The sequence below is a fragment of the Mauremys reevesii genome, linkage group 6 (assembly GCF_016161935.1).
Source record: "Mauremys reevesii isolate NIE-2019 linkage group 6, ASM1616193v1, whole genome shotgun sequence".
Classification (NCBI taxonomy): Eukaryota; Metazoa; Chordata; order Testudines; family Geoemydidae; genus Mauremys; species Mauremys reevesii.
Window position 1 is genome coordinate 47,685,122 of NC_052628.1, and position 13,719 is coordinate 47,698,840.

At 44.5% G+C, this 13,719-nt stretch overlaps 1 protein-coding gene across 7 annotated transcripts in view; it reads right to left on the reverse strand.

The window, feature by feature from the left end:
- Positions 1-13,719, reverse strand: part of BDP1 (B double prime 1, subunit of RNA polymerase III transcription initiation factor IIIB) — a 91,853-nt gene that overhangs the window by 13,959 nt on the left and 64,175 nt on the right. For 6 of the 7 annotated variants that reach the window (XM_039545314.1, XM_039545313.1, XM_039545311.1 and 3 more), the window contains 5 exons: positions 9,672-9,900; positions 8,325-8,488; positions 7,093-7,216; positions 6,175-6,361; positions 4,511-4,571 (listed from right to left, as the gene is read on the reverse strand). In XM_039545314.1, the coding sequence (XP_039401248.1) occupies positions 4,511-4,571; positions 6,175-6,361; positions 7,093-7,216; positions 8,325-8,488; positions 9,672-9,900 (765 nt within the window). Of the gene's footprint in view, positions 1-4,510; positions 4,572-6,174; positions 6,362-7,092; positions 7,217-8,324; positions 8,489-9,671; positions 9,901-13,719 lie in introns of those variants that run through there. The other variant, XM_039545317.1, reaches the window with a different exon arrangement.

The window sequence follows — 13,719 nt, forward strand, 5'->3', positions numbered from 1 at the left end:
CTAGCAGACCTCAGCATTGTCCAATTAGCTCTTCACATTGAACTACAGAGTAAAAGATGGTTACTCACCTCTGTAACTGTTGCTCTGCAAGATGTGATGCTCATATCCATTCCAATTAGGTGTGCACACACCGCGTGCACAAACCGCGTGCACAATCGTCGGAAGATTTTTACCCTAGCAACACTCGGTGAGTCGGCTGAGGTGCCCCCTGGAGTGGTGCCCTTATGGCGCCGGATATATGTCCCTGCCGAATGAGCGCCCCCTCAATTCCTTGTTGCTGGCTACTCCGACAGAGGGGAAAGAGGGCGAGTTTGGAATGGATATGAGCAACACATCTCGAAGAACAACAGTTACAAAGGTGAGTAACCATCTTTTCTTCTTCGAGTGCTTGCTCATATCAATTCCAATTAGGTGACTCCCAAGCCTTACCTAGGTGGTGGGATCGGAGTGAGATGTTGCGGAGTGAAGGACCGCTGAACCAAATGCAGCATCATCCCTGGACTGCTGCACTCTCGTGTAGTGGGAAGCAAAGGTATGCACCGATGACCAAGTTGCTGCCCTACAGATCTCCTGTATGGGTACATGAGCAAGGAAGGTGGAGGACAAAGCTTGAGCCCGAGTGGAGTGGACGGTAAGGTGTGTAGTTGGGACACCAGGTAAGTCACAGCACGCACGGATGCATGATGTAATCCAGGATGAGATGCGCTGTGTGGAGACCGGGAGGCCCTTCATCCGGTCTGCCACAGCTATGAACAGCTGGGTCATCCTAAAAGGTTTCATTCGCTCGATGTAAAAGGTGAGGGCCCTGCGAATGTCTAGGGAATGCAGCTGTACTCGTCGAGAAGCATGCAGCTTCGGGTAGAAGACTGGAAGGAAGAGGTCTTGGTTGACATGGAAGGCAGACACAACCTTACGAAGGAAGGTGGGGTGTGGTCGCAGCTGTACCTTGTCCTTATGAAACACTGTATACGGTGGGTCCGACATAAGGGCTCAAAGCTCTGACACACATCTCACCGAAATGATGGTGACGAGGAAAGCTGTTTTCCAGGACAGGTACAGGAGCGAGCAAGTGGCCATCAGCTCCAACGGGGCACCCATGAGTCTGGATAGGACCAGGCTGAGGTCCCATGTAGGGGTCGGATGCCGAATTTGTGGGTACAGATGTTCCAATCCCTTGAGGAACCTGCTGACCATAGGATTGGAGAAAACCAAGCACCCATTTTCACCCGGGTGGAAGGCCGAAATCACTGCTAGGAGTACTCTGATGGATGAAATCGCCAGGCCTTGCTGTTTCAAGGACAAGAGATAGTCTAAGATGGTAGGTACTGGCACCTCCAGAGGAGCAGTATTGCTCAGGGCACACCAGCAGGAGAAACACTTCCACTTGGCCAGATACGTGGACCTAGTAGAGGGCTTTCTGCTACCCAAGAGTATGTGCTGCACCAAGCGGGAGCAACGTAGCTCAGATTGAGTTAGCCATGCAACATCCATGCTGTGAGATGGAGGGATTGCATGTCCCCCACCTACCGAGTTGGGGTTCTGCCACCAAACCAGGGAGGTTAACACTTCTGTCAGTACTGTGAGCACTGTGTCTAAATTGTCCCGGCCTGGGCGTTACACTGATGAGAGCCAGGCCTGAAGTGGACAGAGGTGCGGTCTGGCATGTGTGGTCACAAAGGTGCAAGATGCCATGTGTCCCAGTAGAACAAGGCACGTGTGTGCTGTCGAGGTCGGGTGGCTTTGGAGGCTGTGGATAATGCTTGCCATGGACTGGAAGCGGGCGTGCAGTAGAAACGCACAGGCGAGATTTGAATCCAGGACTGCTCTGATGAAGTCTATTCTTTGGGTCGGCTGCAAAGTGGACTTTTCGACATTGAGCAGCAGGCCCAGCTGTCTGAACAAATTCATGGTGAACTGAACATGAGATTGCACTTGTTGCTCAGAGCGACCCCGAATGAGCTAGTCGTCGAGATACAGAAATACTTAGATCCGATGTCAACGGAGTGAGGTAGCTACGACAGCCATACACTTTGTAAAGACCCTTGGTGCCATGGTTAGGCTGAAGGGAAGGAGAGTAAATTGGAAGTTCTGTTGGTTGACCACAAAGCGAAGGAAGCGCCTGTGCGGGGGGTAAATTGCTATGTGGAAGTATGCGTCCTTCATGCTGAGGGCGGCGTACCAGTCTCCAGGAAAGGAATAATGGTCCCCAGGGAAACCACGCAGAACTTCAACTTTACCGTGAATTTGTTGAGTCCGTGCAGGTCCAGAATGGGCCGTAGCCCCCCCTTTGCCTTGGAGATTAGGAAGTAACGGGAGTAAAACCCCCTGCCCCTCAGTTCCTTTGGAACTTCCTCTATAGCTCCGATAGTTAGGAGCGTTTGCACCTCCTGTAGGAGGAGTTGCTCGTGAGAGGGGTCCCCGAAGAGGGACGAGGGGACAAAACAAATTGAAGTTGATATGCACTTTCCACTGTGCGTAGGACCCAGAGGGGCAAGTCTTGCGGGGGGGGGGGGGGAAGGCGGGGGGTTACCCTAGGTCCACCACGCTAGGGGCGTGGGCCTGAGCTGAGGGTAGGGCTGTCGCCTCTGAGCCCCAGGGACGGGAGGGGAGCGGGAGAGAGGGGGAGGAGGAGGAGGACATGGACTGACAGTTGCCTTCAGGACCCAGGGTTCCAAGTGGGCAGAGCAAGAAGCCCCCGATGGGACACCTTGGGCCTGATGGTAAGCCCAAGGGGTCCAAAAGGACCATTGTGGGGGTCCCTGAGCAGGATCCTGCCCCTAGTCATGCCATTGGCTAGCACTGGCCGCGTCTTGGGCATGGACGTGGTAGCCACTCTCCGCTTGGGATGATCTCGAGTTGGGGTGGGACGGCCAAGGTGGAGCCAATCGCTCATGCTGGATCGCACTGTCCTGTGTTGTTGGCCCACGCTGCGGCAATGGAGATCAGCACCGTGGTCTCAAGCGGTACTGCGATCTGGACTGGGACTGAAGGTTGTATTGGTGCTGGGAGGCAGATCTGGACCTCGATGAAGATCTACGGCCGGAGCGGTAACGGGAACGACTCCGAGTAGACTGGCGCCAGGATCCGTGCCGGAAGCTGGACCAGTACCGACTGTATTGGGAAGGAGATCTTCGAGAGGCAGAGCGGCTTCACAAGTGCGACCGGCGCCTGCGAGTGGTGCCGTGGACAAGACCAGCGCCTGGATCAGGATCGTGATCTGGATTGGGACCGGGATCATTGCTTACTCTGTTTCGCTCTATCGAGGGAACAGCCCACACTGGCGGTACCGAAGGTTGTGACGGTACTGGCTCGGTGAGCGCAATCAGGTTGTGTGCTGTGGAGAAAGTCTCCGGGGTAGACGGCAGGCCGAGCTTGAGAAAGGGAGAAACCCCTTACTTTCAAGTACTATGTACACTAAAGACAATAACTACAACTAGAAAGTACTCTATAACAACTATCTACAGATATAAACAAGCTAAGAGCAAGGGAAGTGGAGATCAGCTAAGCTGTGCTCCACAGTTCCAATGACTGTCACGGGCGTCACTCCAGGGGGCACCTCAGCCAACCCACCGAGTGTTGCTAGGGTAAAAATCTTCCGACAATTGTGCACGCAGCACGCGCACACCTAATTGGAATTGATATGAGCAAGCACTCGAAGAAGAACAAGCTATTAGCATGCTGTATGTAGTATATTTAATGTATCACTAAATTTAGAATACCCCGAAGAAAGTTTGTGAAGAATGGCTTAGAAGGAAAAGACTGAAAATTAAACCTAAATTATACAAAAAACTCTAATATAATGCAGAAACTCCTTGATTTTTGTTGATTTAAAAGTACTACTCCACTCTTAATTCACTTTGCTTCTTTATCTCAGTTAATGTGTTTTGAAAGATGATTCACTATTGCAAGACCTCTGCAATAACAAGGCACAATGGGATAAGGAGCCTGGAGTCACATATGCCTTCATTTTGAAAGTGTAAATTACAACCTTAGCAGTGAGACTAATTCCTTTAAAGTAAGTGTCTCAGATTTATAATTCCGAGATTTTTTTTTCTTATTATTCAAACTGTATTGGTTCTGAATTTTGTTTTTATTTATCTTAGTTTGTTCTATCCACTTAATATCTTCTGCTGCATTCAAATGTGTAAGCTTACTGAGGCAACATCTAAAAATGCTTCAAAACTTAAGTCTCTTCAGTGACTTGTGGCATGAATTTAAATATACAATAGCAAAAAAAATCAATTATCTGCACATCACTAACTCAAGCTACTTTAATATCAAATCATAAAAGATCAATTACATCAGTGTTATAATAGAAAGTTCTTAATTTCTTGATCCATCTTTGCATGGGTACTTCTACCATACTAATTTTGTTTTCATTTTATTTTTACTCACACTAACACTAAAAAAGAAATTATTAAAAGCAGTTCTGAGACACAGTGACTTAATATTACACCTAGCTGGGCTAGCAAGTATTGCTTTGCTATTTTAGGCCATTAATGTACTGTACCTGAAGTTTCTTTTGTGCTGGTTATGTTTTGCTGTTGAAACTCCTGTGTAACTGCTTCAGTCTAGAAAAAGTATTTCAAAAGAAATATTAACAAGCCTGGCAAACAACTCTAGAAAACAGAAAAAAAGTGTTATTGAAGAATTCTTGATAAGTGTTTACAAAACAAAAGTCAAGTGTTAAGAGTAACAATGCAGAGTAATTTAACCATACCCTCTCCAGATTTCGTTGATTTTTTTCCCCCCAAACTATGCTGAGTATTTAGGATGGAAGGATATAAAGATGATGGGGACTGGAAATACTTGGGTAATTTAACTATAAGCATTATTGTGTGTTCTGCTTATATGTACTTTATCTTCATTCCCTCTAGAAATTATTTGTTTTAAAAAAAAAAAAGTTTACTTTTCCTACCGCACAACCCTGCAAAGCTGACTCATATAATGGATTGCTCAGCACTGCAAAGAGCATCAATTCCCCTACCTATTACGGAAACACTCTGGAGCTTGGAGAAAAACATTGAGCTTAGTCACTCTTCCTTCCCCTTCCCTTTCATGGCAGATTATGTTGCTAAAAAAAGTAGTATTTTATAGCACTCTTGTTGGAGGAAGAGTGTTGTGAGGGCACATTCAGTCCTGCACTTGGTTCTACTTGGGCAGAGTCAGTTGAGCTCTGAACCAACTGGCAAAGGGCAAAGCTAAAGAGCTGTAATAATTTAGTCCCTGCTAGCATCAAGAAGGAAGTCAAGAGCTTGGCAATTTACTGGATCTCTAAAATGCCCTTCATTATATTGAAGTACTGTATATTCAATAATCAAAGTAAAAAGGTTTAAGAAACTAAGAATAACTAGGAAGGTTTTGTTTTTTCATTTGTTTTTTGCGTTTGTTTGTTAATTGTTAGACAATTAGTAGCATGAAAGTTCAATCTAAAATCTTGTATGCAGTGTTGTTGAAGCCATGTTGGTCCCAGGATATTAGAGACAAGATGGGGGAGGGAATATCTTTTATTGGACCAAATTCTGTTGGTGAGCCAGACAAGCTGACCTGGAGAAAAGCTCTGTGTACGCTTAAATGTTTGTCTCCCTCTCCAACAGAAGTTCGTCCAATGAAAGATATTACTTGACCCACCTTGTCAATCTAAAATCTTGCCAGAAAAAGGACAATAATAATTTTTAATAAAATGAGAGAAGGTAGGTATAGAAATGCAAGTCTGATCATAATAGCATTTTGGCAAAACTAAAAGTACAATATAAAGCTAAAGAATCAAATGTGTACAACAACCATGCACATCTCAAAGGGGGAGCACAATTTGGGATATTTGTGTGGACATATCTACGGGTGCATGCAAATCCCAACATTGCATATCTATGCTATGCATGTACATATTATGGTAGTTCAGGGCTAAATTATCCAATCAGGAAAAAGTGATTTAGGATTCATAGATTTTTTATTTTTTTTTAGGTCAGAAGAGGCCATTAGTTCATCTAAACTCACCTCCTGAATACCACAGGCCATTAAATTTCACTTAGTTACCCAGAATGGATGAAAACTTTTAAAAAAAATGTTATTGCCTTCTTTATAGTTTCTCCAAATAACTTCTCTTTTTACAGCCTCTTACAAAAACAGGCATTCTAATACATCACGTTTAAAAAAAATACAAGTTATTTTTACCTGTGTCAACTGAACTTCATGCAAGTTGTGCATAACAGTACCGGGCTTATTTTCAGGAAGGACACCAGTAGAACTTTGATTAGGATTATTCTCTAGCCCAGGTAGGCAAATCTCTGCTGTTGGAGATATTATGGGAGTTTTTAACGCCACTGAAGCTTCCCAAGTCTCTCTTGTCTTGTTTTCTGTTCTGAAACATGTATACAGTTAATTTGAAACCAAATAAACAATATGTAACATATACTGTGACATGGGGTAAATCAGGCTGTTATGGCTATTGTGTGCTGAAATATTTCCTTTATGCAAAAAGTAAAACAAATCATACAAAAAACAAACACTTTATACCATAAATAGATTCCTCTATTAAGGAAAATATTAAAAATCCCACAGAAATCTAAGGATAAAATACTTTTAGGGAATGCCTTATTTGACAAAACCTCTCCTAGCTCAGTCTCACAAGGCATCCAAAGTGAGACATTAGCTGCAAGCACAGTCAAACAGCCCACAGGTGAACCATGACCTCCATAAATTTCATCCAAAGTATCCATCAGAAAAATGGACCTAGTTGCTTTCTAAGTTCCTGGGACTCAATAGTGGCTACACTGCCAAACATACAAATAAAAGTTCTGATTCCATTAGCCTTACATAAAGGATATTCAGTACAAAAAGGCCTTAAAAAAACCAAAAACACCCCAAACCCAAAAAACCCCTACCACACTGTGGAACTAAGTAGTGCACCCAAAACAACTGCAGACACCATTGCCAGTTTCCCACAATTTAAATGTATCTTTTATGTACATCTCCCTGTGTTCTGCATCCATTTGAAATGCACATTTTTGAAAATTTAGTCCAAAACATTTAAGACACATACCAATTAGCATATGAATAAAGGATTTTTTCATATATGTTAACTTTACTTACTCGGCAAGGTCTGTGCTTCCAGATCCAAAATTCTGCAGACCTGCAGAACTGTTCTGAGCTGGTCTGACCTTCCATTCTAGATCCACTTCCTGCTCTTCTATGGTCTCTCTCAGAGCTTTCCCCTCTAAGATTTTAAAAATTAAATGAAATCATGTTAATTAGTGTGTGTAATATTTTGCTACCAACAACAAGAAGACTTACTGTTTGAATGCCTTACACTACCATATATGCATTAGCTTATGGGACTACTTATAAAAATACTACAAAGACAAATATGGTTACACTTGAAGAGATACAAGAACAGGAGACAGGTATGGAATTTAATAGTTGGACACTCTGCTGTTGAAATGTTGATGCATGCCTGTAGACATGAACAGAAAGCTGAGTTTTCAATTTGTGTTAGTTTTATGGCCAAGATTTTCAGGAAAAAAAAAAAAGACACCTAAAAAGGTAGGCTCTTAAGTAGAGGTGGGCAAAATAATTAAGACAAATAGTTTTAAAATGCGATTTCAATTGATCTGAAACAATTTGCAAATTTGCCATGAATGTGCCAAATAGTTTTATCCAAAAATTAAAATTTGGCTTAGAGTCACAAAATGACTGAAGGGGGAGAAAGCCACCTTCTAACTTTTAGCCCGATGGTTATGGCACTCACTTGGGTCAAGGGAGATCTGGGTTCAATTCCCTGATTTAGAGCATGGATCCAAACTTATGTCTCCCACATCAGTGCCCTAATCATCAGGCTGCAGAGTTATTCTTACCCACTCAGTCTGGCCCAATGCCTGTTAAGGTAGTTTTTACAACATGGAACAGTTTCAAAGGAAGAGATGGAGACAAATTCGCCCCAGAATACCCTACAGCTTTGTGGTTAAGGGACCTCTCTTGGGATGGGAGAGAGTCAGGTTCAAATCCAGGCTCTGAAGCTGGATTTAAATCCAGGTCTCCTCTCTCCCAGGTGAGTGCCCTAACCACGGGGCTAAAAGTTAGAAGGCCACTGCCTCCTCACCTTTTAAAAATGCCTGTAAATACGTTGTTTCATTAGAACCCAAACTAATTTTTGATTCACTGAAATTTTTGGATTCGATTTGACCCACAATTTTTTTTATCCAATTTTTCTGATCTGCCAGCCTATCAAAAAAGGTTATTCGCCCAGATCTACTCCTAATTCCATATTTAGGAGCCTAAAGTTAGGCTCCTATTTTCTAAAGCTTAGAAATAAAGGAGAAACTCACCACTTTGAACCTGCCTGAATTGCTCCACATCTGCATTTGGACTAAGAGATTTCTGATGAACATTCCTGTTTGTTCCCGGTACTCTGCTAAGATTTGGTTTAGGCTTAGGAAGTCTGCATCTTGCAAACCTTGGTGTACTAGTCACTTTGGGCACAGGGTGATCACTACAAAGAAATAGAAAAACCACCATAAAATGTAATTTAACCTCTCCATTCTTTAATGTGTTTGAATTCAGTATCAAGAAGAAATTAATACCAGCAACGAGGGCCGTAATGGTGGGGGGAGAGGGGCAGGGCAGAGGCAGTTGGGCCGATGAACAAGAGTAGTGATGGGAGTTAGCAGGAAAAATGGGCAGACTGGCAGGACGAAGAGAAGCAGAAAGGCCAGTTGAACTGGGAGAACTTTGAGTGACTGGAGCCTGAGTACAGCTGTAATCATAGTGATCAACAAGGACCAGAACAAGTCTGTTTACAGCAGCTAGGTAACTCAGAATTTTTCCTCTGCAACTGAAATCTTTAAAAAATGTAATACTTCGATTAAAATGTAACATTAAAGTAGAAACAGGTCATCTAATTTTGAAGGTTTGGAGGTTGATTTTTGGAGGGGTCAATTTGGGTTAAAACAAGCAGGTGAAGTTACACATTAGCACTGTCAGGTTTTGCTTCAATGTAAAAATCTTAAACATTTGCAGGGAACCTACGTTTGATCATTTTTGCAAGCAGCTAAAAAAATTCAAGAACTTTCTAAACAAGTTGACATGATTACCAATTGCATTTTGAAAATAAGTTCACTGAGTTACTTCATTAACTTGAAGTTCATCTTTAAACAGTATTCACAACAGAAAGCAGGGCAGAGCCACGTACTCTACCTGTGGCAGAAGCTCGAGCAATTCCTTTTTTGCTATTAGTTATAGATGTACAGTGGCCACCTGAAAGCCTTTAAGCTGCATGACAAGTAGCAATGAAATTTAAACCACTGGCCTTTGTCTGACAAGTGACACAAAGTCTTCCAAAAAAAAAAAAAAAGGCCAGATAAAATAGTGGCCAGTCACGTGAGGTAAGTTTTAAAATTCAGTTTTTCAAGCATATCCTTATTTAAAAATGGGGATTCAGGAATTGGAAGTTGTACATTTCCATCACTTCTATTTTAACCTAAAGTCCCTATTTAAAAGGGAAGAAAAAAGGACAGGCATCCATATGAAGTGGAACTACATAACCTATGAGCCGTGATAGCTAAAACAAGACTACTTGTCAACCTAAAAGTATGGTGGCAGAAGCCTTAAAGGGGAGCCCTGTCAGAGAACAGATCACTGGGGGGGAAAGATTAAAGAAAAACAGTGAAATTAACCTGCTAGGCGCAGCATCTTCCTTAAAAAAAATTTCTACACTTGCTTCTTTTCCAGAACTTTGGTCCTGTAGAATGACTTTGTTTCCATCCTCTGAGGTAACCAGTTCATTATTAGTAGGTGAAGAAAGTGACTGATTACTTGGGGCCGCATTTTGCTCTGTATTAGGCTGGTTTATGAGGCTATCAGCCATGTGCAATTCATCGTGATCAGGAAACACCTGTGTCCTTCCTTGTTTAAAAATAAAGGCATAATTAAAAAGATGCAAGTTTTATGTCTTCACATGAAGCCATTTACAGGTAGATCAACCATAGGCCTCATTTTGAACAACAGCATTCTACAGAGATACAAATTCAAATCCCGGGTGAAAGCACATCTTGATGTCTAGATTTTTTGTTGGTTAGAGTGCAGAGATTACCTCTACATATGTTAAAAGTCAACCTAATGCCAGGTTAATAAACAATGATTTAACAGTATAGCTAAACAGAATGGAAAACAATATTTCTGGTTTAAGAAGTAAGACGAAACAGATAATGGACTACTATGGACCACATAAGCCTAGCTCTTCTCCACTGGTCTGACTTATGAGACACTAGTCCCTGTGAGACCTACACAAAACGAATCACAATATAAAAATCTAGGGGGCGAATGCTTTTTCTGGATCTCCTCTACCATATCTTGTCTTTCCATATTTATTTTCTAGAGTATACGCTCTCCAGGGTATAGAGTGACTTGACATTTATGTCTCAGCTGCACCAATCACACTACTGAGCATAACCAGGTTTTAGGGATGCAGGGATACTGAAAATAATCTTAGTACTGGTTTAATACTTTTTTTTTAAAAAACAACAACCTGTCATTAAAATGCTTAATAGATCAAGTTTCATCTCCCAAAAAAGACTGGATGAGGACACCAAATCTTCAACCTTTGAATCACCATTTGTTTTTTGTACAATTTTGTTTTAAAAATTAACACACACACTTAGGTGAACAACCTGAGTGTCCTAGCAAAGAAAGAACTAATACATTTTATCCACTGAAAGATCAGTTAAGAACAGTAAGAATTCAGCAACTCTTTTCCTAAAGCTTCAGCAGCCAATTGAACCTCTATGAAGAGCTGAAGGCAGAAGTGAAAATTAATTTACTTCCTCCCCCCCTTGCTACCAGTGACAGTTACATAGTGCTGCAACAGTTCTTTCAATATCGGTGGCTGTGGTGTTACCATCTATACTGGCTTCTTTTTTTTAAAAAAAATTGATTCTGCTCCCCCACTCCTCCTTTGCAGTATTGCCAACTGCTGCTAACTCAAAGCAAGAGACCAACCCTGAGAACAAGTTCCAGATCTATCTCAGAAAAGGTAAGACAATAAAATGACTTAGGCCTGGTCCACACTAGGACTGTAATTCGAATTTAGCAGCGTTAATTTGAATTAACCGTGCACCCGTCCACGCCACGAAGCTATTTAATTCGACATAGAGGGCTCTTTAGTTCGACTTCTGTACTCCTCCCCGACGAGGGGAGTAGCGCTAAATTCAACATGGCTATGTCGAATTAGGCTAGGTGTGGATGCAAATCAACCTTAGTAGCTCCGGGAGCTATCCCACAGAGCACCACTCTGTTGACGCTCTGGACAGCAGTCCGAGCTTGGATGCTCTGACCAGCCACACAGGAAAAGCCCCGGGGAAATGTGAATTCCTTTTCCTGTCTGGCCAGTTTCAATCTCATTTCCTGTGTGGACGTCGTGGCGAGCTCAGCAGCACTGGCAACGATGCAGAGCTCTCCAGCAGAGGAGTCCAGGGAATCTCAGACTAGAAAGAGGGCCCCAGCATGGACTGACCAGGAAGTCTTGGATCTCATTGCTGTGTGGGGCGATGAGTCTGTGCTTTCGGAGCTGCGCTCCAACAAACGGAATGCAAAGACCTACGAGAAGGTCTCCAAAGCCATGGCACTCAGAGGATAAAGCCGGGATACAACGCAGTGCCGCGTGAAAGTCAAGGAGCTGAGACAAGGCTACCAAAAAATCAGAGCGGCAAACGGACGCTCCGGAGCCCAGCCCCAGACATGCCGGTTCTACGAGGCACTGCATGCCATTCTCGGTGGGTCTGCCAACACTGCCCCACCAGTGTGCGTGGACTCTGAGGATGGGATACTGTCGACGGACTGTTCCTCGGAGATATTCGCGGACGGGGAAGATGAGGAGGACGAGGCAGTCGACAGCGCTTACAACGCTGATTTCCCCGACAGCCAGGATCTCTTCATCACCCTCACTGAGATCCCCTACCAACCCTCCCCAGCCGTTACCCCGGACTCTGAATCAGGGGAAGGATCAGTCTGTAAGTGCTTTAAACATGTTAATATTTATTTTTAATGGAGCAGGAATAGTTACTAGTTGAAAAGAAGGTCAATATATATGGGGATGGAACAGAAATCCTCTTGGGAGATTTCCGAGAAGCTCTCCTGCACGTAATCGAAAAGCCTCCGCATGAGGTTCCTGGGGAGAGCTGCCTTATTGGGTGCTCCGTGGTAGCACACTTTTCCGCGCCAGGCTATCATCAGGTACTCTGGGAGCATTGCCTCCATGAGCATGGCAGCATAGGCCCCTGGTTTGTGCTGGCTTTCACGCAGCATGCGCTCTCTATCTGCCTCAGTGACCCTCCTCAGGGTGATCTCGCTCGGAGACTCCTGCATTTAATTACAGTAATTTGTGTACTATTAGTATTGGGAGTGCTTCACTGTTCCTTTGCATAACAATGAGCGTCACTTTACAGCCACGTGGTGGAGGCTGCAGAGTGGCAGCCTACAGGGATCTTTCCCAGGGAACAGACGCGAGGGGGTGCAACAGGGGCAGAGTTTATGCTTTCAGGATTGCCTGTAGCAGGAGGACAGTGGTATACATTGACTTTTAAGCAGCCAAAAGTTTTTGGCTTACCATGCCTGGCTGCTCCACGGATTCTGCTGTTCTGCCCCGCTTGTCTGATCTGCAGTGCAATCCCCCAGGCAATGAAAGCGAATTCCGAAAATTCGAACTTTCCCTGAGTGAGTGCTGTGCATGGTCTTGTTCACAGAGACTGACTAGACTATGTTTCTTCTTTGCAAAACTGTATCTTTATAAGGAAGTCAATCCCTTTTTCCCCATCACACAGCTGCACCTGTATCCCGACCTGCTCCAGCATGCCCCTCACAGAGGCTGGTGCAGATTAGGCAGCGCAAGAAAAAGACACGCGATGAGATGTTCGCAGAACTTATGGGCTGCTCCCGAGCCGAGGCAGCCCAGCAGAGCCAGTGGAGGGAGAACCTCTCCCAGCAGCAGCGCTCACACAGCGAACGGAAGGACAGATGGCGTCTGGAGGACCAGCAGGCAACTCAAACGCTGCTTGGACTAATGAGGGAGCAAACGGACACGCTCAGGCGCCTTGTGGATGTTCTGCAGGACCGCAGGCAGGAGGACAGAGCCCCCCTGCACTGTATCTGCAACCGCCCTCCCCCGCCACAAAGTCCAATACCCCCCTCACCCAAAATAACAAGAAGGAGGTGCGCCAGGGGCCGTGAAAACTGTCACTCCACCCCAGCAGAGTGCTCAAGTACCAAAAAGCTCTCATTCGCTAAATTTTGAGAAGTCCTTCCCTTCCTGGATCACCCAAGCCCAAATCCCAGTTTCGTCCCCTCACTGTGTAGTTGATTATTCAAAATAGTTTGCTGTTCATTACTGTTTCCGTCATGTTTCTTTACAGAAGACTTTGTGTGAAGGGGGGGGGAGGGGTTTGATAATTGCATAGGACGGTCACCATTACCTGGGTACAGACACGGGGGCAGGATCTACAGCAGGTCACACACACAGTGCAGTCACTAGGCACCCTGGTCAGTCTGGGAGATGTTTTTCATGTTCTGTGCATAGGCGGCAGGTGCCCTGCTCCAGCTATATTTGGAGCTGGATCTCTCCCCCGGCCCTGCCTGGATCGGGCCCTGGCCCCCACGGGTCTCCCCCCGCCCCGCCACGCTGCGTACCTGCCTGACAGTAGAGCGGCTCCCGGCAGAAATGCTGTCTGGTGC